Source organism: Nipponia nippon, unplaced genomic scaffold (genome assembly GCF_047370975.1).
Source record: "Nipponia nippon isolate SJK-2023a ecotype South Korea unplaced genomic scaffold, ASM4737097v1 scaffold_8, whole genome shotgun sequence".
NCBI lineage: Eukaryota > Metazoa > Chordata > Aves > Pelecaniformes > Threskiornithidae > Nipponia > Nipponia nippon.
The window spans coordinates 39,164,429-39,189,959 of NW_028262402.1; the positions used below are offsets into that span (position 1 = coordinate 39,164,429).

General features: G+C 37.6%; 1 protein-coding gene across 8 annotated transcripts in view; it reads right to left on the reverse strand.

Moving 5' to 3' along the window:
• Window positions 1–25,531, reverse strand: part of FOCAD (focadhesin) — a 135,734-nt gene that overhangs the window by 56,923 nt on the left and 53,280 nt on the right. For all 8 annotated transcript variants that reach the window (XR_015700932.1, XR_015700933.1, XM_087741424.1 and 5 more), the window contains 8 exons: window positions 21,648–21,752; window positions 21,134–21,235; window positions 20,476–20,606; window positions 18,757–18,883; window positions 4,215–4,349; window positions 3,768–3,818; window positions 3,003–3,086; window positions 1,369–1,504 (listed from right to left, as the gene is read on the reverse strand). Coding sequence is in view for 6 of the 8 variants with exons in the window: in XM_087741424.1 (XP_087597550.1) it covers window positions 1,369–1,504; window positions 3,003–3,086; window positions 3,768–3,818; window positions 4,215–4,349; window positions 18,757–18,883; window positions 20,476–20,606; window positions 21,134–21,235; window positions 21,648–21,752 (871 nt within the window). In the remaining 2 variants the exon portion in view is untranslated. The remainder of the gene's footprint in view (window positions 1–1,368; window positions 1,505–3,002; window positions 3,087–3,767; window positions 3,819–4,214; window positions 4,350–18,756; window positions 18,884–20,475; window positions 20,607–21,133; window positions 21,236–21,647; window positions 21,753–25,531) is intronic.

A 25,531-nucleotide genomic window follows, 5' to 3' on the forward strand; every position in this document is an offset into this window, starting at 1 on the left:
AGATGGCACAGATTCAGCTCCAATACAACAGGGATTTTGTGGCTCTTGGCCTATCTTGGACATCGTCTCATGAATCCAGTTTCATACCCTTTCAGTGGAGCAATTAACTCACAACCACCACCCCTGCCAGCCACTAAAGCTTTTGTTCAACTGTTCTGTATTTTCTGTTAACTAACAGTGTTAGAAGATGACGACTCCTCCGAGGGAGGATCTATTTAGTGAATGTTTGGGTTGGAAAAGCTATTTGCACATATGTTTTTATACCAGCCTGTGGTAGCTGCATCTTTTTATTCAGTCTGTTCTCTCTAAAGTCTATCTTGTTTTCCCATCTTCCTGGTAAGTTGCCTATCTCAGCATCCATTACACAGCTTGAGTTGTCTGCCAAGATACATCACCCTCTTCTGTTCAAGTTGGTTATGTCAGTTTTCCCCACAAAGCTTCCAGACTTACTTGTTAGCGCATATAGACTCTCTAGGTGAGGCTGCACATACTCCAGACTCCAGTGCATGGAGTATTTAATGAATGGATCTTTCTAGGAGCCCCCACTGGGGCAAAATACTACAAAATACGATTACTATCTCATGGCAATGTTTACAGGTTGCAATCACACATTAAGATCCCAGGCATTCTATAAACAGTGAAATAACAATGCCTGTGACCAGGCACTAATGTCATAATCCTGTGACTGGAAGTGAAAGACAGCATTAATGAGAGTAACCAAGTGAATATTAAAAATCCCAAATCCTAAGGGTGATTCAACTGCACAGGTGTTAAAACAAGTGCATCAACTGGAGACCACCTGTTGAAGCATACTTTGTATCAATATGCATCACTAAAATTAAGCATTAAGCATAGCACTGATATCATTATTGAGTAAGTAGATTTTGTATACAGCATTGTTTTAATGCTATTAATACTCTGTTTATAAAACACTTTGGTTTGGGGTGTGGGTTTTTTTTTCCTTCAGTTCATGCTGGACCAAAATACAGAGCTGCTTTTAAAAACGTCTGCTCAGTCCTCCCTGTTGAAGTTGCACTCTGACGAAACAATGGGCACTTGAGGTAAATAACAAGCAACTGGCTTTTCCTATAGGACAGATAAGGATTTTTAAGTTATAAGCATTTTTTCCACCATCAGGACCTCTGACCCACTGTCTTCCTAAAAATGGGTCGGGGGGGTTTTGTTTTCCTCTGAACTTTTACTTTACATTTTTTCCTGTAATTTGGTAAGGAAATTTTTCCAGGAAAAAAAAAAAAAAAAAAAAGGCTGCACTTTGACATGGCACTGCACTGTAAGAAAGCCACATGTCTGTACAGTCACTGTGATTATAAATCTGCAAAGTAACCTCAAATACTGAATATATTATACCTCCTAAAACAGAAGCTGGCGTTAGACACAACAGCTTAATATATGAAGAACCCGGAACAAAAAGATCCGGCTCCTTCTCCTCTTCTTCATCTTCATTCATGTCTGCCTCCTCCAGTAAGTCAACTTCTGGTCGTGCCTGAAAGATTAAAAAAAAAGGAAATGTCAGCACAAAAATTCTGAATCCTCATTACCTTTCATGATTCCAAGTGTTAACTAAGTGTCAAAAATACCAACTAAATGTGCAAAGTTCCTCATTTCATTAATTTCACTCCATTTCATTAATTTGAAGCTGAAAGAATAAAAGCTTTTCTTCTACCTGAATGAAAGGCAAAACTGGATGATAAAAATCACATGGGTATGTATATCCATCTCTATAATAGTAAAATTAATCTTGACACTTACAGACCAAACTAATATTACTGAAACTTCATTTTCACTCTAATTCTTCTTCAATTAGAGTAAAACAATGCTTTATATTGGCACTTTAATATAAACAGAGCATTTCTGCTAGACATTTTTCCATACTAGTTTTCAGAATTTGAAAAACTGCAAAATATTTACAATGCTTTCAATGAAAACCTATTTATTCATTTTCTAACAAACGTAAAGTAACAGCACCAACAATGCAGACCTATGTACTGCTGTGAAAGATTCAGTATTGCTGCAGTTTTTAGAGATTTCCTTCATTCTATCTTGTGCTTTTCTATGCAAAACACATTTTTCATATGTAAGGTTTATGCTGAACCCTTCTCATCTATTTATATAAACCAAATATGTTTTTTAATTTTAAAGTTGCTTATGCCAATATTTTCATAATAGCCAGTTACAACACACAAATGGAGCCAATCCTGTAATAATGCAGTAAATAAAAACTTACAGAAATATTTACTGTGCCATAAAGTACCAATGGACTACTGATTATTGCCTAGTCTTTCTTACAAGGTTGTTGTAAAAAAAAAAAAGTCACATAGATGACCTTATATGTTCATCTCCTTGCACTCTTTCATTTTGTAAGGTTATTGAGTCAACTGATCAGCCTGAAGTTTCAGAGTTTAACAGCCCTCTACATACTTAAAAAGCTTTCCAGTAAGTACCTCAATTCCTTTGTGGCTGCCTTTGTCAATAAAAAAGCAAAATGTTACGCTGTAAAAGCTCAGAACAGAAACACATGAAAAGTTTTCAGCTTAATTCCAAAAATAGCACCTACTTTTCAAACTGACTTGCCCATTTCAGGAACAAAAGCACTAAGCATGAGTGTGGCTGCAATGGATGAAGGAATAATCACAAGAGACGCTTAGTGTCAAGACTCAACCGCAAGCATTAACAGAAGAGCATAAAATGCACATCAGGTGCCCCAAAAATAACCTGCTGATTTAACTAATGAAAGAAGAAAAACTACCTTCTGACTGCTTAGACCTCACTCAGCCTCCACTTGTGCCTTTCCCCCTCCTTAGTTATGGTAATCGTACATAATATCATCCCGTTTCACCAGCAGGAGCTCATATTCCTTCTGTGAGGCTCTGATGGTTGTCTAGTAGAGATGGCATAAGGCCTTGTTTCCCTTCCAAGAGGATACAACCCACATCAGATAGAACTGTCAGATGTCCTTGCTATTAAACATACAACATTGCTACCTGTTCAGGAAGATGAAGAATTGTATGTTCTTCAGAGCCAAAAGACGAGAGTGATTTATAGGCCGAAATGGCTACAACAGCATCCTAGAAAATTAATAGGAAGAAAATCACAAGCACAGCATATGGTATTGCTACCTTCTGGAACCTCCACATACAAAGAACCTATCCACTAACCACTGAACACTGAAAAACACTTTAAAATAATAATGCTTTCCTGAGGCACACTCTCAATTGCTTACTTTATATATATAATGTAAACTAGCAAGACCAATTATCTAGGCTTGACAGAAAGCATTCTGATTGCTACACTCCATTACTGCTGTGAGGATAGTTTACATAGAAATATCCAGGCTATATTTAAACTAAAATACTTTGGTTCCACCAGCCCCATGGTGATAATGGTCCAACATTCCCACTGTGTTACAATACCCCACCAAAGAACTGAGTTAGTTGTCACAGCTGCAGCATTGCCGAGAACGCTTCACCAAGAATGCTTCACCATGTCAAGGCTGAAGTCTACCAGAGGAGTCAAACTAGTTTGTGTTACAGTTCTCCTTGGGAGTGACAGATGTTATGACCATCAGTTACCACCTTTCATGTACATTACATTGCTTCAAAAACAGTGTTAGATGGTTAATGACTAGGAGGAAACCCTATTAGAAACTGAGATTGCTGACACTGATACCCTTGTCTTGACAGAAAAGCATAAAACTTAATATTCAGTTGCTGACACCAGAAATTAACATTTTCAGTTGTATCACCTACCTTGTTTTGTGTGTTGTTCCAAAGGAAGCTGATAACTTGAGCTTTGAATTTCTATAAAAGCAAAAAAAACAGGCATTCAGATTTTGTTTAACAAAATAAGCAGTTGAAATGGAGGCAGTTAACCTGAAACAAACTGCTGCCACATCAACATGCACTGAGCTAGGAAAGTGGAAGGGGTGCAGGTTTGAACTGTGGATGCATTCACATGTCCTCACACTCTGGGAGAAGGAAAGCTCTGATCAACCTTGCACTGAAATTTCTCACCTATCTCCCAGGATTCACTGATGCAAGCTAAAATTGTGAAACTGTATGGAAACATGCATTATGATTAACCTGAATTAGGCCGTGGGTGCTATTTAGAGACACTGAAAACAAGCAGGCACATTCAAAACTCATACACAAAAATACACTAATAGAAGAGACTCGCCTTAGTCCATGAGTACGTACCTCATATTCGTTTGTATTCACTGTTAATGAGGGAACTAGGGCAAACAATTCATTCAGCGCTTTTAAAATGAGGGGTCTTGTATCACAACTTAGCTTTGGTGACAGAGCATTCCATGTAGAACGGATGCAAACAACCTGGAGGGGAAGTAGGAGGCACCATTACTAACAGCAATCCCAACTTGACTTAAACAACATTTCTTTCCAGCACTTGTCTTCTTTCTTCCTACTTGGGAACAGGAATTAATACAGGGTTCATAAAAAGAAAAAAAAAAGCAAACGTTAAAAATTCACTTCTATTAACAGTCTCACAGTATATTAATCGACATCATGCAATAATACTGCACAACACTTCACCAGAGAGAGCAGCTACCCACAAGAATAAATATGACGCTTAGCAATACACATAAAGCTGTAGATCTATCTTCACATAACACTTATTGCTTTACTTCACTTGTTCAAATTACCTTAAAAGCAAGCTGTCTTTGGGAGTTTAACAGGATGAAAGCAGAGGAAGCTACGGAGGCAGCTATGTTCCCTGGGAGCCCTCCAAAACAAAATGCCCTTAATCTTTAAACGCAGCCAAACACAACCAAATTTGCAGAATAAAAGAAAAATGTAAAACAGCAGGAATCCAGAAATCGCTGGGAAAATGTCAAATTAAAAGAAACACTAATACAATGGCTTCATTAGCCCTACACTAAGCAGGTCAGTTCTTACAATTTACAGTGAGAGAAATCACTTCAACGAACCAGAAACACACACAAAAAAAAAAATTCTGTCAGGAAATCACAGATGATAGTAACATCACGCTTCCAACTGTTAACTTACAAAACCTGTGAAACTGGTTTGAAAATCATAGCATTTATTTTTATTCTGTTAATAATGAATTTGGAGTCCTGTCATTTGTTTTTCAAGTCCTTAGAACATAGTATCTTCAGCCTGTTAAATCTGCCTTTGCAGTTATACTAGAAACCAGAAAGTTACTGTGCATTAAGTAGAAGCTGAAATCACTTTAGATACACTTCTGCAATCCCACCTATTAGCTCCTCAAGAGAGAAGGGAAGGGTGGGGCGGGGGGAGCAATCACAACAAAATATTGGCAATGGCAAATAAAAACAGGAGTCTCTGCAGGCTTACATGCTACAAAGAATCCAGTGGAAAGATCATGTGTTTTCTGGATTTTTTGTTTGTTTGTTTTTGTTTTTTTTTTTCAACTCAGGAGGCCAATACTTGGTTATAGGACAAACATACCCTGAAAAGCAAAGTCACTTGTCATTACAGATCATAAAATTAAGCACTCAGAGGACCTTGCAGGGTATGGTTCCAAGGTTGGTATTTTTTCACAGATTAGAAATCACTGGGGAAAAAAAACAACAACAAACAATTGAAATCCTCCAACAAAAAGGTAACACTCTGCATAGAAAGAACCTGATCTTTAATACCTATAGAGGGCAGGGAAAGCTGAATAATTAAGTTTCAAAATTTAATAGTACTAGATACATGTACCCCAGTGGTTAGGTGGCAAAAAGACGATCAGAAAAGAATTCTCATGGAGATCCAACATACATTGGGAAGGATTACAGCATGGTAAAAAGCATTAGTTACCCAGCTCAACAGATCTCATTTTTATTATTATATACACCAATAGCCAAAATCCATATTAGATTGCCAGCTGTAAAGAAAAAAAAAAAAGGGGAGGGGGGATGACACCAAAAAGTTCTACAGCTTGCTCCTCACAACTGAATGGCTTCATTAGCACCAAACAACAACCCCTCTCCCCACTCACATTCAGTGCTTGATAAGCAACAACAAATCTCTTGGCTTTTTTGCCCTAGCCAACTATGACTTTTGGGGTTCACAGACATTACACTGAATAAAAACAAGAAACAAGTGCATTATAAAATGTATTTACAGCAACCTCTGTATTACAGTGTTGTTTCACAGAAAACATGAAAATACTGGCTCTGTTTATCAAGTTGGTAGCTAGTTCACTCTCATGGCAAGCTGTCTGGAAGAATATTCTGGAGACATACTTCATTTTTCAGATCTCAACTCAAAAAGACACTCCACTTCTAGCCTAGCTTTAAATACATGAACAATCCCACTGAACACAAGATCACTTTTTTGCTTAAGTTCATGATTATCCTTAAGCACTTTACCAAACTATCCTTAATTCAAAGTCGTGAGTCTCTGAAATTGTTAAGCAACTTCTCATCAAGGCACTTGAGATACTGTGCCTGGAAACTCAGTGCCATACATAATTAGTAGAAAATTTTACAGTGTAGAAAGAAAAGAGTAATCTTTTCAGTCATATGAAAGGACAAGGAAGCAGACACTGGAGTTTTATTTTGTTGAAGCTTTGGAAGAAAGTGAAGGCTTTGATTTCTCCTAGCTGAAAGAAGGAATACTCACAGGAGAGTTGTACAAATTGTTACAAAAGCATTTTGATTTCTTCAGACTGAAGGTCCTAGTCCTCCTGAAGTAAAGGGATTACTAGATTTTTTTTTTTTCTCTTTTTCCTAGTGTTGCAAGTCAGCACAGCACAGCATGAATATGATAAGTGCAGAGGGATTTTTTTGAAAGCTGCAAGCAATAATATCCAAATGAAAAAGCTGGCACTGTTCCACTTGACCCAGAAGTTTCTGATGCTCATCTTTATTTCCAGGAAAACATGATTCAAACTTCAAGATGACAACAAAACCTGCTTTATTCAGAGCACTCACACAAAAAAAGTCTCCTCATGAATGTGAATAATTCCACTTAAGGATGATAAAAACGTCCTTTCTGTCTACTGCTTATGTTCACCACAGTATTTTACGAAGAATAACAGCAGCATACAAGCCGATCTCAAGCTGAGCTGTGGCCTACTCTATAGGTTCTTCTTCAAGTCTGAAAGTGATTTAAATAATTTTATACACACTGAAAATTCTTTGGACTGTTCTTGACACCAATCCAGAAGCTTTCAGAAATCTAAGATGACTTACATAGTCAAAGCAAATGGCCTTTCTCACCTTCCAACCTGATGAAAAGTGTGCAAGAAGTAAGCATCACTCTGGTCCTTTTGGAAAGGGAAGGGAATCCAATGAAACACTTGTCTTCAAATCCATTCACAGCTAATACCCCTATTCCCATTATCCTTGCCTCATTTCTCCTTCAGTAGGAAGGGAACAATTTACACTGCAAAATCAGCTCAAACTACCAGTTTAACTCATCTACCTGTTTGATAGTCAAATAAGCACCTTCACATTCCTCCGTGTACTCTTAGATGAGAGTTCGTCTTAAAAATTCAGTTATTTCACTATTCACTTACTGATTCCACTTTGCCATAAGACCCAAAGTAACAGACACTTACTAGACTGATGATGCACAAGATCTGTTCATCATGCAAGTCATCTTTTTGCATGCACATGTGTTTGTATTTAGCTTCTAGAGCTCAGATTGAACCCTAAGATCTCCAGTGAAAAGGTCAGCTTTTGTTCTGCAGATAGGGGCACAGTGACTTCAAAAGCTGATTTCACCAACTACTGCAGTGATGCTTTGCTGACCAAAACAGAGATACTGCATGTGCCTGTTCCATATCCACTCCTGCTGGTGTCAGGCTTATCTTTTTTTTTTTTTTTTTTTTTAAAACCATTCAACTGTGCTCTTTATTAGGTATATCAAAATAACATCAACATTTACCTCTAGGACTAATGCACATTTAAAATGAAAAAGGAGCCACCTGTATATCAATGAGCCTCTGTTTCAGGCCGTTCACATGCTCAGGAAGACATTGCTGTATCAGGTCACATTCAGAACATTTGAGGTTAGGTATTCAGAATGTTTCTAAGGGTTAGAAATGATGCTGCTGCCATCAGTGGTGTCTTCGGTATTCATCCTACCTTCTATAAAGCTGAAAGACTACTAGGCCATAACTACTATCTAGCTATTCACCACAACTTAATCAACTTTGTATAGTGAAGATAATAATGACTACACAATTATGCTTTTACTCTAACTATGGCACAGCAGTGAGACATAATTGGTCCTACTTAGCCCTTCCTGGATAAAAATATGCCTCATCTGGCTTATTTTCACCTTTAAAGATCTGCATGGCAGCTCAATGAGCAGTCAGTACAACATTTTGCATTTCTAGGCACAGAAAAACATCTGTAAGATGCTCAGCCAATGGTACAGTTCTAGCTGCAGAATTATACAGAAGTCACAAAAAGAAGTAGTTGAGTACCAAAGGAAACTTGACTAGACAATATTATTGGTACTAAAACTTTCTCATTTTTCCTTGTGAGATTTTTCAGTTGCCCATGCTCTCTCGCTGAGAAAAGCCATATATTCTAGTGCAAACTTAAGTAATCTCCCTGCAGCATTTGGTCAAACCTCACATTGCTCCCTGCTCCCATACCTAAAATAATTCTGTCTGGAATTTATCTATTGCTACATTGTCTTTCAGATTTCAGGCTCCACTACTACAAAATCAGTGCAGAACACGAAGAGCCACAAAGAAAAAAAAAAACCAACAACAACTTCCCCCTGAAACCACAACAACAAAACAAAGAAAATGACCAAACCCATAACAATGCAGGCTTAGAACCAAAGTCTAGATGAAAAAGAAAAAATAGCTATGGCAGAGCAAGGTATGAGTATATATATATTCAGCCTTTTAAAGGGGAAAACATACCAGAACTGCAAATCAAAACTCTTCTTTAAACAATCTGAGCAAATGCCATGAAAATTTCTTGCAGGTCTACAAAATTAAAGAAAAGCAACAGAAAACTCAGCCCAAAAGAAATACAAATCCATCTATGTAACAAAATCAAATGAAGGGATGTTTATGAACATATTCCACAAAGGCATTAAGAAAGATAGTTTTAGTGTTATTCTGCACTGAAAAAACCAGTATGCTTTATATCACTGAATTCAGATAATTGCTGAATTAAGCAGCCACTTCAGTGAGTGCAAAACACATTTTCGAGTGCAGTTTAAAAAACTGAAGATGCCTTTTGAGTTGAATCCATTTCAGGAATAGCAAACCCATGAGTACGGTTCTATGGTAACAACCACTGATGGCTAGAAAGACCTAATCTGATAACATTCCAAGTGAAAACTATGCCTCTCTTTCCCATCTTTCAAAACACACTCTTTGCAAGAATAAGAAAAATCTCTTCCAGTATTCAGAAAGACAGACCTATCTATTAGCACTGCAAATTCTTACTAAACTAATTATCTAGAAATTTTAACTTCGTGTTGAGCTAGTTGTCTGGAAACAGAAACTACACCTCGTATTAATATGCAGAGAAACAAACAAAGCTGTGTATTCGTGGGGACTCATTTGATATTGTCATTTAGGAAGACTACAAAATGATTAGCTAGCCAAGACCATTTCATTTCATTTCATTCTTTCCTGTACTATCACACACATTCTCCAATTTCAGCTAACAGGTCAAAAAAAGGCCATACAAAATAGGCAGAAGTTTCAGATTTAGCAGATATTCATATGGTGCCTAAGCAATGGCAAACTGCACTCTGTGATAATTGTTTGGAACAATTAGATGTATTAGCATTTTCAGCGTTAAACCCCACAGCAGACGGAGCTAAGTGAAATCTTCAGGAACAACATATATCAAATGTCTTTTATCAGCTACATTGAAACAACATATTGGTTTTGGACCACATGTATTTGGTATGCCAAAACCACAAGTCCTCCATTAAGTTACACATAAACAACAATAGTATTACAACAAGCATGTGGTATCTTACGCAGTACTCCACTGCGGATTGTTTTCCACACATATTCATGTACATGTAAGCATCATATACACTAAGTGCAGTATTACTGCCATACAGGATCTAGTACTTAGCAGACTGTGAATAAATAGTATTTCAGTAGTTTTGTCAACAACAAAATACTTCCGCTATAAAATCAGTTAATGATTTTTCTCCTTTCACAAACAGAAAGGATTTGTTTTCTTTACGTATAAAACATTCATACTAATGGCAGAGATTATATTAACATACTACTGATTTGAAATCTATTGATATTTGTCTGTCTTGAGCAGTGGAGGACCAGCAGAAGTTTAGTTCTTCTACTGGCTAAGAGAAACAGCCTGTGTTTCCAAATGAGTTTCCAAATGCTAAACATTTTATTGAAGAGTATAGGCACCAGTTACTTGCAGAAAGACGCATTCATTCTTCAGTACAGCAATATACATATGCCAGTGTATGCAACTTTGGACCGTTCTGGTTTTGTAATCAATGACTTGCCAGTCTCTAGCATGCTCAATGTGTGCTGAAATGTCTTACTGGACTGCAACTGCCAACATGCTGTCTCAGTCAGGATCACAGCATACCAAATATAACATACAGTCCCAAACTACTCCAAGTCTAACAAGCTGTACTACTTGAGAGATTAACTCCTTAGGAAAAAAAAAGCTGGATCATACAAAACAAAAAGATGTTAAGATTACATTCACACTTTTTTGTGGGTCTTTTCAGCCTTTCACAATCAAATGTTTCCATTTCCTCACTCACCATTGCTCCTGTATTGTTCTGGAGGGCAAAAGGTAAAGAATACCATTTTATTTGCTTTCCTGGTATTTGTAATTTAGGGCGTTCGTTTTCAAATAAAAGGAGATTAAAACAAAAGAAAGTGCTTTAGCCATCAAAAAATTTTGCCAGCGAAGTTTCAGGCTTGACCCTTCATCATAACACTGCCACTATCTGAAGTCCTAAAGTGCGGGAGAAAAAAAATATAAATGAATCTTCAGTTTGGATGAGGTCTTGAGGTACTGGCCAGGCACTGAGACAAAATCCCAGATGCATGATACCAGATACTTGTCCAAAGTCCAAAGGTATGCAGCTCCAGTCTTACATAGATTATAAACTCAAAGAACTGAAGGCTCAAGTCCTGCAGAACACTGAGATGCTGGCAGGACTGAGCAGCGTGAAGGGTCTTAACTGTAAGACAGAACAGGGATGCTCTTGTCTGAGGCGTTCTCCTGTCTTCTCAGTATGCAGTGCCCTGGACCTCTACTGAACACAGGATCATCTTCAGCACAAGTCCCATTGAATAGCTGTGCATGAAGCTAAACAACACAGTTAAGAATCAGTGGAATTCTCCAAAGCCAGTGTTTTCTCAGACTAGAAAGGCACCTATTATTCTGGCAGCTAGTTAAAAAGCTCTGTATTGAGGAACTGCTCACATTTCTAGGATCCGTGACCACACTGGGAACACAGTGTTCGGAATTCAAAACCGACTTCACATTCAGTTCAACACAGCGACAAAAATCAGCATCAGCCTATATCAAACTGTTCAATGAAACCACAAAACTGCAAAGACATTATCATAGTTTGAGTAACAATATTTTCAGTTCAGTGGTGTTCAATTAGATAATCACAATGTAGAGCCACTGAGCAAGGTTCCTTTAGCATTGCTGACAAAATTAAAACTCTCCTACTGTACGATGTTTCTCAACTTTTAAGAGCACCTTTAATTTGATGGAAATCCAGAAACTTATCAACACCACCCAGAACGTTTCTGCTTTTGCAAAGAACACTTGCAACAGAGTTCCCAGTCTGAAGCAGATGGTCCTATAAGATGCCACTCTGATAGCTGCCAGCTCAAACATGAAAACTTAATTCAATAATCCAACATCCAAGTGTCAGATCTAAAACAGTCCCAAGCAAATTCTGGTTCTTTGAAGTTAAGACGAGAATGTTTGAAAAATTGCATTGCTGCATCCAGAAATCATAAAATACTAGCATTTTAGAAACTGTAGCTCTAAGAATGCAAAAGGATAAGTTTTCTAAATATCAAAAAGTAACTTTAAAATAGTGCAGGTGTATGTTTGTGTGTTTCATTTCTCATGCCTTTAAAACAAACACACATCCTCCAAATGATTACATTCTCTTCTGCCAGAATATAAGGCATGTTTACTTTGCATGCTTCCCAACCAAAAATGACACATTACCCTTTCATATTCAGTTAGCAGCATAGGAGCTTGCAGGAAGTCACTTTTTTCTCATTTTAAACACTGCTGGTATTAGGAGAGAAAGAATTTTTTTTTTTTTTGTTACAAAAGGACAACAGGACCAATTTGAGTTCATTCGGGTTGTTAAACTCTACTTCAATTTTAAATTAGGGCAGAAAGAAACTCAGTAAAAGCAGCCAAGGACAGGTTTGGAAGGAGAGATTTGTTAAGAAGCCATGTGTGTGTGTTTTTTGTCTCAGCTAAAGTAGTAGTGCAGCTTGCAGTATACTACAACTTTAAAGTTTTTGCTGCATTCTGAGAAAAAGTAGAATTTACAGTATGTCTCACCTGTCCAAACACTGCTGACAAGTAAATACTTGTTTTTGAAGTGGATCTTATATGACTTCAGACTGGGTAATAACACAAATAAGCTTGCTGAATTCATCTGAAGAAGGAACATGATTTAACCTGGCTAAACATCATCTTGTACACAACAAATACAAAAGCTAGAAGATATTAAAACCATCAATGAGCATAGCTGTGCGTTCTTGCCTGTCATTAATGGACTTCATCCTCAGTTGCTGTAACACTAAATTTCCTTAAAAAAAATATTTTTTAACTCTTAAAAGGTTAAGACTGTAGAAGTCTTTTGGCTCCTTTCAGAAGGAATTTTCTAGAATCATAACAGTAGTCCTACAGAAAACCTCCTGTCAAATGAAGTACTGTGAACCAATGGAGCAGAGGGACGGGAACAGCAGGGGAGACAGAAGAGTGGTACTTTACACACCAATTTTTTATAAGTATATAAACAAAATGTTATAAAAGCTGTAATAACCTTGACATGATGTCTTTCTGGAGGAATAGGTGACTGTGATAAACATCTTGTTATGAACCTTCTCTGCTAGTCATGAATCCTCAAGGAAAAGCCCTGTGATTCCAGAGTCACTGCTCAGCTGGACAAAGCTCTGAAAATGCAATACACTCTAGGAAACTAGCAGGACAAGAGAACTTCATGACAGTGATATGCCAATTACTATCTGCAGAAAAAGAATCAGTGCTAATCAGAAAATGTATGTTAACAGTTCTAGACACACCAGTGGTATACTTTGGTAAAAGTTCTTTTTAAGTCTGTTTTCATCTTTATTTTTTTTTTTTTTCATTCTGGGTTTGTTCCAATTGACATATCATTGTCATCTTGAGACATTAACAACCGTGTAACTTACAAGCTCTCAGTGCTTCCAGTACAGAACATTTTGGTTTACATTTGTGTTTTCTTGTTATTTTTAAAATTTTAAAATAGCGAGCTTACTTCTGGACAAAGGACTGACTGGAAACATATTTGCTAGAGGCGAAAAATTAAAAGCTAAGTTTTACTGATGTCAAGGAGAGAAAAAGCTCTCTTGCTTCAGGTGACCTACTGCCCTAAGAGGGTGGGAAATCATGGGGAAAAATAGGGAATGACAACATTTAAATCAAATTTCACTTCTGATTGGGGGGGGGGGGTGTGACGACACACACATGGATGGACGGACACGGATGACACAAGAAAGAGAAGCACATCATTTTAAGCAATATTTCCTCTGAGACAAATACCCATTCATACCAAACCTCAGCAAGGCTGGTGCACCAAATCTATCACAGAATCCTTGATTTAGAGAAGAATAACGTAGGTTGGAAGGGACCTCTGCAGGTCACCTAGCCCACCCTACCCCACAAAGGAGGGCCAACTGGATTAGGCTACACAGGGACTGTTTCACTTGCTTTGTAAGCAGAAATGGTGGCTTTAACAGTTGTAAAATAATAGTTGCAAAAATTGCTTGTAACATTTCTTGGCTCTTTATGTTTGTTTGGGTTCACCCTTTGATATCTGCAGGTACCAGAACCTCTTCCAATAAAAGCAAGCCACAAGATTTCTCTCCTTTTAGGTGGATCATGGACCACACCACTTGCGTAACAACAACTCTCAAGCTTTTTGGTTGTGGTTGGCATAGCTGATTGTTCCCTGTGATCACAGGGCTGCAGCCATCACCTTAAAAAACAAAAGAATTTCAAAGACAGCGATGGGCTTGAGATGGCTTCAACCCACATATTCCTTCCTGGAGACTGGGGACACCCAGCATCATGATGGTGGGCATATTATAGAGATCAGTAAAGGGAATCACATTGGTATTGTGATTGAACTGTATACTGCAACTGCTATATTTTGCTAAGTGTAACTTACATTTGTATTGTGATTTCTGTACATTTTGTATCACTCTGTGGAATCAGAAATCCTGTGTAACAGCTATCTTCAAATAAGTAAATTTGATACTGCACATTACATTCTCCCCACGTGGAATATCTAAAATAAGCTGGTCAGAGAGTACTGGACTCCGACACACACCATGGTAACAAAAAATGACCCTGGCTGCCCTGTGTCATTTGTGGACAAAATGATCTAGGAATAAAGTAGGGTAAATAAAACCATCTTCTTTTCAAAACACATTTTGCCCAATACTGCAAAACCAGCTGACTTGACAACATGATGGTGTTGCAGAGGCACAAGCACTACTATTAATCCTGAGGATTAACAGCCAAATCACTCCTCAATGCCATTTCCACAGTAAAAAGTTGGGCCACGATTGTTCTGTCTACAGAGTATGTCACATTCAAATGTAAAATGCTTACATTGAAATTTCAGCTACAAAAGGGGAATTCTTTTTGTGGACTACACAAGTAGTTTTCGAGTTTCTGCTAACAGATAAGTACTTGGAGCATAAGTTTCCTTAATTTATTTTGTCTGCAATGAACCCAACACGAAGTTGAAGACCAAAGGGGAGAAGTAACATGCAAGTTAAAAGCCACTGTTACTGTTTTAAATTACAAAGTTTAAGACAACATTTATTAAAATTATAAGTCGCATTGTGTGCTCTGAAGAAAATAAAATTTTCCTAAGCTTAGAAGAAGTAGTAACTTATCCACCTAAAATACACTGATGAATTTAGTCTTCCTGAAGCCATTCAGTGTCCCTCAAGCTATTGCTATATACCATTACTTACAAGAAATGCAAGAGTACTACCTATCTTATTAGCAAAACCAGAAGACAAGGTTAGAATTCTGTTCCAGCCTTGAGAAAAAAAAGCAAATGAACTGTCAAAATACATGAAATAGCAAAGCTTGGGAAAGCAAAAATAGGGAGAGGAAGAGAAGAAAACAACATGGTAACACCAGCTAGACTACTCTAGTATGCCACATATCCTAATGAAGTGAAGGAAAATTAAGTTGCCACTGCAGTGCATGTTTCCAAGATTAAAAGAAGTTGGGTGCAGATGCAGGTGCAGAAGGAGGAACTGTTTGTGACTAGATGACCTTTAAAGGTTCCTTCCACCCCAATTCTATGATTCTATGATATAACATAATGCATTCATAGGAAAAATTAAGTTTACATTGCCACAGTATCTTTGACACTTCCAGCTTTCAAAAACCAGAAATTGCACAGTGATGAAGATGCACTGAAATGGATTTTGGTAGCTGACTTGAAAATGGAGCTGGTCAGATGATCTTCATTCAGTGAGGGCACAAATCACACAATTCAGACAGGAAAGAAAAAAAAAAGCAGCAGCAGCATTTTTAGGAGCAGTAGCTGGTCATCGGGCAATCAAGTAAAATGGCAAATATTCTGATGGTGGGAGTTCACCAGACCAGTCAGACTGAATGCAGGCCAATAAAGTTCCTAGTCAACTTATTTTGCTCACTCATTCCGTATGTGGGAAAACCTTTACCTATATAGAGTTCATTCTGGGAGCCTGGCAGCTCCCTTCAACAGCAGATCTGCACAGGCAAGGAATTGCACCTACACTACTGCCTAAAGAGTTCAAATAGAAATTACGATGTTAACTACATACAAGGTCAAGGATATCAAGTAAGGCAAAAAGAGAATGAGGAGTAAATCAGACCTGAGAAAGCAAAACTGGCAGGAACTTGAGCCCAGGAAGGGCTCTGATGATCCTCTGATAACATCTCAACACAAACCCACCATTTTAAGAGTACAGTTTTTAGATGTACATTGTTTAAACAACAGCCAGCTTTGTAATTCCTACTAAATGTTAAACTCAGTCACAACATAATTCGTTCTCACACAACTTTTCAGTTCATTGTATTACTTTGCTATGCTGGTTTCTTTCTGATCACTAAAACAAATAAATGTGAACTGAGGGAATAAACAGCAAGAAACCACTTCCACAAGAAGCTTGGAGAGGGGTTTTAAATACTATGCTTAGCATTTTCATTCTTGAATGCTGCCTGGCTTGCGTACAATACTTGACACATGAAATCAATTAGATGCCAGGATAGATGGCCTCACAGGAAGTACACCGGCTTCTGTTGAAATCAGTGGAAAAAAACCAAGGTATTTGCCCAGAAATAGGAAATGTGGCCTGGCAAGAACTGTGTGTATCTTACATTTTTGACATGCAAGTCACTGTGCACTAGTCATTAAAGGCCTTTTGTTATACCTACCAAAAAAAGGGGGAGGAGGGGGGACGCTAGCCCTTCTTGTAAGTCCCAAGCTAAGCCAATACTCTTAATGCTTTCATGTAGTATGTATTTCGGGTACAGCCATTACATTTACACAAAACAATTACTGCAGTCAACAAAATGGAAAACTATTCTTCCACAACATTTGACCAAAAAATCAATGTCACAGCACGTTTTATTACAGCATTATTTTTACAATGGAGCCTTTCTGAGACTCTCAGAACTCAGCTTTGACAAAGCCACATGGTGGGTAGGGTTCCATTATCAACTACATCAACACTATACATATGAAAACATAACTTGTTATACTGGTGCAGAAGCTGACTGAAAATTAGGTGCTCACTAAAATCCTGCACCTAAGCAGCTGCACATGGAAAAGCTCAAAGACATTAAATCCTTTTCCTATGGTTATCTATTGAGACAGTGGCAGAAAGAGAAAGCACCAAAACAAAACCCGCTGACCACCTTCCATGATTATGCCCTTTAACGTTTCTGCACTGCAAACTGGAGTCTAAATACTAAATAAGGGACAGACTGCATTACTTAACCCAAATGGTTACCCAGTTTACCAAACCACAAGAGAATTCTCTATTAAAGTTTCCCTATACCTGGGTGGCAGATCTGGTCTCCTAGAACATTACACTGGCATGAAACTGGGGAAACAAAGCAAGTTGAGGAGGGCCTGTAAGAATTAGGACAGGAAAAACTGGTACCTGTCCACAAAGTGATTCTTTCCTTTCCTTCCATCCTGAGTACTTGGAGTTGTCTCATCCTTCCACTTCTCAAGAGTGGTACAGTACATCTGTTCTCAAACAAGTTTTTTATAGTAAGATGTGACACTTGTCACAGGCCTAGCTCCTGCTTCTTTGCAGGAAACAAAGTCTAAATATAATCCAGCCTGGGAAAACACTGCTTAAATACTGAGGCCAGCACTCAAAGAATCTACGTGACCTTAAGAAGAGCCAAACTCCATACCAAAAGCAAACACAGTCATTACCCTGAATAAGCTGGTTCTTACTAGCCATTGTCTGAATCTTTTTAACTATATTGAATACTAATGTCTATGGACTACTAACCATTTACTATGTTGTTCTTGAACTGCTGACCTGATTTCAAAGGTGTAATGTGGCAATGGCTGGATTTTGTTGGACTGCCCTCGCTGCAGTAAACACTGCAGTAAAAGTGAAGAAGTGGATAAACTTGAAATTGCTGTTTGGCAGAGTGGGTAATCAAATATTCCTGCAGGCTATCATTAGTCTACCACTAACTCAGATAGCCTGAATAGTCCACAGTTTGTCTACAGTGTGATTCACAGCATGTGTGTGCCTGCATCACCACATCTGTGATGTCACTGTGGAAACAAAGTGCCTTGGCCCCTAACTCGGGGATACCACAGGATCACAGGACAATTTGGGTTAGAAAGGACCTCAGGATATTTCTAGTCCTACCTCCTGCTCAATGCAGGGTCACTATGAGATCAGACCCAGTTGCTCAGGGTTGTATCTGAAAGGAATGTGAAAACCTCCAAGGATGGAGACAGCACAGCCCCTCTGGGCAGCACGTTCCAATGTTTACTTGTCCTCTTCATCAGTAAGTAATGAATGCATTAGAGTAAAACAGAAGCCTCCCCATTACAAGTGCTTTCACTCCCTATCAGGTATACACCATGTGAATGAGACCCAGCAGGGCAGGCCAGTAAGAAGGTATCAAGAATGAGATTATTTACATACTTTCCACCCAATCAGAATTATGCTCCAAACAGCCGTTCTTTTCAAATCTCAGGGAAAAATGCATAAAAGGATGCCTTTGAAACAAACTGTGAAGTTGACTTGAAATTCCAGCCCATGCACTGAAGAGCTGACCTGCTGTAGTAGAAGTTCATAGTACAGTTTTCCAGGAACAATTAACTGCCATTGGAAGGAGAGGAATTAAATTTGTCAGAAGAAAAAAAAAAAATTCTGCAACAATCCAATGTACTCTTAAAAAAAAAAGCCAACTAGGAAAAAAGTCCACGATCCACAAGCAGAACATGAAACATAGGGACAAAGCCAATTTAATCTTACCTCAGCCTCACAAAGTGCCTGAAGACCCTGTAACACTATGGCAGCAGGTGAAGCTTGATCAGGTTTTGTGCATTCATTTAATACCTGGGAAATTGCAGCCAACATGTCTGCTCCATGCTGGTATGGCCTAAAGGAAAAAATGAAGATACAAAGGCAATATTCATGCATACACGCAAGTCCTAGTCTATACACAAAAATTAATTAAGTATTGGTTTTGTTTAAGTGACAACTAGAACAGACTAACAGTAGGAGGAAAAAAAAAGATACAAGGGACGATATGACAGAGAGGTCTAAAGGCTGAGTGACATGAAGAGTTAGATCAGCAGGCATCAAATTCCAAATAAAAGATCACCAAGTTGTTAAGCTATGGAAGTTTTTGTGCAAGGATGTTGTGTATGCTAAAAGATTACATCATTCAAGAAGTGACTGAGAAGGAAAATCCACATACGCTGTTAAAGACACTACTCTTTGTTTCTTTGTTGTAGTCTTCTGTAAGTACTCACTACTGTGTATTGGTGGAGATTCTGGTGGCAAAAGTCTTTTGGCCCTCTTACATCAGATAGGAACATTTTTCCAAATTTTTTGCTGCTGCTATGTCATTTGTCTCTCCATTAATGACTGTATGGGCTGCTTGTTTGCTTTCCAGTCTTTTAGTAGCCATTCAGTTTTATTGGGGGGGGGATGGGGTGTGTGTGGGGGGGGGTGTCAACTGCTGATTCAGCAGTTCCTCATACTGTTTTTCTAAGAACTTGGCGTAAACAGCACCTGGCTAGGTGATTTATATGCATGGAACATTTTGGCTTCCTCTATTTGCTTTCATTTTCTTCCAAATAATTTCTAAATGCATGAAGAATGTGCATACACCTGAACTCTACCTACACCACTTACCTGGCAAAAAGAATATTACCGCTGTGTTGAGATTTATCTCTTGCCTTTCACTTTTTTTTTTTCTCCTATTTCTGAAAAACGCTGCTTGACAAAATTAAAGAAGGTTGAAGAAGTAAAGGATATTTTCTTTAAGAATTTTTTTTTTTAGTTGATGACTGAAAGATACATGAATCTTCCCAGCTGCTAGTAACTGACCTTCAAGAAGGAAAGTGAAAAGTGGAACCCAAAAGATAGGTGACAAAGAGAAAAGCTGGTATTGTGCACATAAAACCAGGAAGTAATTGATAATGTGTTTAAAAATAATCTTTACAGAAACTGTACATTATTATGAAGTACTGATATTCATGGATTGTTAGAGCTGGAAAGGATCAATATATCATCCACTTATACTTGTACAATTGTGTTCTGTGGTCAGTATTATATCTGAATAAAGACGAGTAATTTGCATGTGAAAAATAGACTTTCCAGAAAAGCACCCATTCTTTCTTTGAATACATCAAAAGGTAGACAGATCATTAGTTGTTTCTTCCAATGTTTCATCAATCTCTTTTTATAATTTGGAAGTGGTATGCTTTAAGTTTCTACGCTGGATCAGCAAAGGATGCATGTTTTGTTTCAGGATGAAGACATTTTAATTATAACATTATTTATAATACGAAACTCAAAACTTACTAGGTGCTGAGATTAGCAATGCCTGAGTCAGTATGTCATCCAACTAGAAAAATATTACTCACAATTAATATAACAGAGTAGGTAAAAATAATAATGCAGCTTTTCTGGAAAAAAAAAATTCCCTTACAAAGACATAACATGGATAACACTTGTGCTTACCTCTGCCTACATATATCTCTTATACAAGCAGCTTTAGCAATCAGCTTTTCCCATTGAGCATCTTTGTCAACAGACAAAGAGGACGTATCAGACATTGCCAAGAACTTCTGCAATTCTGGGTAAATTCGATCCTAGAAAAGATTTAATTTAAAAATTATCATCACACCTTCAAAAGCTGGTAACAGGATGTTCAATTGCTAGCACTTTTACATGACTTCTAAATACCACTTTTATTTCACACTATGCTTCGCTTTTCTTCATTATTGGAATCTAATGCTGCGTTGAGATCTAACTGGCTTTTGCAGACCAAATCTCTATTGCTGCTTTATAAACAGAGAAGCAAGTTATTGCCATGTAAGTAAGGTCTTGTTCTTACTGCATACTATGAAAAGCAGAAAGCTGTCCTTCAAACAATTTATTTTACCTAATTCCAGACCAACACCTGATGAAATGAAAAGCAGGTTTCATGAAAGACATACTATTGAAATTTTTCACTAAAACAGAATCAATATAAGCACCACTTCCACCATTTACTTTATACTGCTGATAATGAGATACTAGCATAAGCAATGTTCCAAAATTAATTTCCTTCCTTGGTTAGAAGTAATGAATTTTTTCAACAACACTTATCTTAGTGACACTACAAGAATTTTCTAACCTGTCTTTCCCATAAGGATGTCATCAGCCGCAAAGTAATTGCTCTAAGCTTTGGCGTGCTCCCAAGCATGTGTATGGCACGTAGAATCTGAGCTACACAAACCTGAAAGAAATTTTTTAACCAAATGTCACTGTTATTTTTTATGTCCAAGAGCAAAGATCAATCTACAAATCATTATTTTACAACCAAGTACAACAAGGAGATAACTGTCCAACTGCAATGTCAGAAAGAAACTGGAAGTCATTTTCTGAAAAACTTCTTGTGCATAACAAGTCCAAGAGCATCTTCTTATCATATATATATAACAATGATACAGTGCAGACAATAAGGCACAATGTACATTTCACTCTTTAAAACAAATGTCATATCCCATCCAAAATAATAGAAAATTATGCTGAGGCTTACAAATCAGTTATTTTAAGCAAGCTATGCATTGCTCAGTCTAAATAATTTTTTATAAATAAGTGACCTCATTGATATAGTTTTTGTTTTACTAAAAATTTTTCATTCTGACCTTGTGTACACCCAGTGTAGGCAATGTATATAATATATCCCTGTAAAGTGCAGGCTCCAAAGGTCTTCCCAATTTAAATATCAGAACTGGGATCAGATTTGGGACCTAAAATAAAAGCAGGAAATAAACTTGGAATTAGGTTGCCAATACAGTATCCTACATAAGACAGTGAATTTGTTAGAACATATTAGAAACTCCTACCTTTTTGCATTATTTTCTGCTAATAGGAAAGAGAAAGGAAAATTCTAAAGTCTGTAATTTCATAGGATTTACAATTTTTTTTTTTAAGTTATCATCTTAAAAGCACCTTGTTATGGCTGTGCAGCTGTAATCACTGCAATAATCTATTATCCACAATAAATTCATTTTCACTGGAAATTCCATTACAGGCATACTGCAAGGAACATGTAATTGAAAATGGTACATTCAAATACATACCAAATCAATGAAGAAACTATTTCAATTCAGTTCTGTCATTACAGAGGAATTCTGATGATGTTATATCATATCCCACAAACTTGTCATATAATCCAAAGGAATTTACTGCTTTCTTTAACATATAGTACAAAACTTCCAGAGAGCTACCCCTGAAGTGACAATGAGGGAAAGGAGACTTATTTACCTCCATTCCCCTTTTCTTTAGATTGGATTTTCAGTATTTTCATACCTGCAGGTCCTTCAGTTTTATCTTGTGCACATTCATATCACTACATTGTAAAATTAAATCTACTCACGATGGCCTTGCTTTTTTTCTCACTTGATTTTATGGATACTTAAAAGTAATACATAGCACTGCTTTACATTCTGCCTTTATACTTCAGTAACGATTTTCACATGGGTTAGTCTTCCATGACTAAAATTTGTGTTAAAAGATAATGTTATTCCCAAGAATGGAAAAGCTAATTAAGATATTTGGTATTTAGCAGTAGTAAGTGACCACAATTATTTTTGAGTCTTCTGGCTTTCAGAAAATTATTTTCCTTACATGGTAAACAGGGTATAGAGTTCTTCATTCCACTTTTAGTGTTTACCTCTGTAGCAAGTCACCCTTGGAAGACTTTTTTCCTCTTTAACATCAAATTACTGTAACTTAGAAAACTCACTCAGTAAGTCCAAAATTGGAGGCTTAAAGCAGGATGACAAATGTATACTAAATGCCATACATACTGGGCTGAGCTAAAAGACTGAGCAACTCTCAATCCCAATGTTTACAAGACTGGATCCAATCTTTAATCCAATCTATAATTCAGCAATCTTACATCTCTGAAAATTTATCCTGGTACAGCTGACCCTTTTTATATATATATATATACACATATATATGGGTGGTTTTTACACACAGTGGTTGAAAAACTATTAATGGGAAATTCTGCTACAACATTCTCTCAATATGCATTTTTACATGAGCAGATGTTTTCAGATGATAAAATTTTTCACTGTACAAAGGGCTGTCTTAGTCCACAGAAACTACAGAGCAAGAATAATGAATAAAAATCCAAGAGCTCTGGGGTTTTGCATGAAGTATGCATTTACTGGTTCCAAATCACAGATTAAAAAAAAATACTGTTTGTTCTACCATCACTATCTTTACAGTTAAGCAATCCAAATTTGTGCTTCCACAAACTTAAAAACTTTGTTCTGGAATCCATATTTAATACCTAAGGAATTAACTAGAACACATTTTTGCCAGTTTTCCAAATACTACTCGACATTCTTAAATAGAATAAATCCCTTTATAAACCAAAATTTCCCCAGATTTTTTACTAATTGACTACTCTCCCTCCCTCTATTTACCAAGGTTGTTGTTCACCATCTGTAAAGGTAGTCATCACCACATCACCTGCCTAGACAGAGGTCTGGCTTTATTGTCAATCTTTCAAAGCAAAATCAATGTAAGAGGCTGAGAATTTAAGGTAGTATTCATTTGAGCAGACTTTCACACCCAGGAGCACTTTCAATACAAGTTTAACAGTGCCTTGCTTTCCCACCTGTTTATTGCAAACTGAAAGCATCTTCTTAGCCAGCACCCTCCCTCCCCTTTGTTTCAGACCTTTGGATTGAAGACAAATCGGGCAGTTTTCCAGCTTTTGTTGTGTACTGGTTTTGGCTGGCATAGAGTTAAGTTACTTCATACTACCTTATATGGGGATATGTTTTGGATTTGTGAACAAAGCAGTAAAACAGGGATGTTTTAGCTATTGCTGATCAGTGTTCACACAGCATCAAGGCTGCCTCTGTTTCTCACGCTGCCCCGCTAGCAAGCTGGCTGGGGGTGCACAAGAGGCTGGGAGGGAGCACAGCCAAGACAGCTGACCCCAACTGACCAAAGGGCTATTGCATACCATATGATGTCATGCTCAGCATATAAAGCTGGGGGAAGAAGAAGGAAAGGGGGGACGTTCAGAGTGATGGCTTTGTCTTCCCAAGTAACCGTTACGCGTGATGGAGCCCTGCTTTCCTGGAGATGGCTGAACACCTGCCTGCTGATGGGAAGTAGGGAATGAATTCCTTGCTTTGCTTTGCTCATGTGCACAGCTTTTGCTTTACCTATTAAACTGTCTTTATCTCAACCCAGTTTTCTCACTTTTACCCTTCCGATTCTCTCCCCCATCCCACCAGGGGGGAGGGAGTGAACAGCTGCATGGGACTCAGCTGCCAGTCAGAGTTAAACCACAACATGTACAAATTAATTTTAAGTTATCTTTTACATAAAAACTGAATGGCAGATGAGCAAAATAGAAATAAGGTATCAGAGATACAGATGAGGCAGGATCTGTCAAGCTAAAACTTCGCATGAAGCACAAATATTTCAAAGAGAACATTCAATCCTCCAGTTATACACACATAATGACTAGTTTTCTAAAAAGCTGTAGGAGCAAGAGCTCTCCATTAGATGAATTAACAATTTTTATACACAGCAAATTTAAATTGCAAATGGGTTAATTAACCATCCTGCCTTACACATATCACGAGACTGTTAGTTTTCCAGATTTCCAGAAGTCTGGAAATCTGTATAGCTGCTTTTATAGGAATCTAGGCTGCAACTGTAGGTTTCAAAAGCCAATGTATAATAAAATACATCAATCAATTTTCAGGATGACAGAGATAATTAAGTGGAGGTTATTTGTTTATCTAACTGCATATTATATAGCATAGATCAGCATACAAGGTGGTGGTGAGAACAGCTCATCTGAATATGCAAAGCTCTAAGTGACAAATTTAGCTTTTCATCTGAACCATTCCTCTGGCTTTGTTTTTTTTTCAGGGTTTTTTGGTTTTGCTTCTTCACTCCCAAAAGCTGAATCTATAATAAACACTACTATTACCTTAAAGCTAAGGGTAAAACAGACGGACCAGAAGAGTCACACACCAAGAGCTGGTTTTACATCATATTCTCCAGAGCCTTGCCCCAGTGTGAACATTCCCAACCAGCATTCTTAACCAGCACTCTCCTAGGCCAACGTAACAACGTGGTCTCAGCAGACCAAAGTAGCCCAGACAGCTGTAGGCAGAGAGAAGTTTGACATATTTCTAAATTACCATTAACTGTATAAAGTGACACCAACTTTGCAAGAATTCAAGGTAGGTTACGAAATGGATACCACTCCTTCTGTTTAAGTGGCCATAAACCTGACTTCCACCAGAACAGTGGTAGTTTTTTGCAAGTTGCTCTGAAATTATAAATCTGCTTTTCTCTCATCAAAAACTTAACTCATCCAGAATAAACAGTCACGTAGAAGAAAGACTAAAACACGGTGAGAAGTAAGATACTTCTGAAGGTAACATACTCCCCGAGAAGCAACATACCTCACAGTTCTTAGATTCTCCCAGATTTTCTCTCATATAGTAAGTAAGAACCTTTTAAACCCCAAACTCCTTTCAGA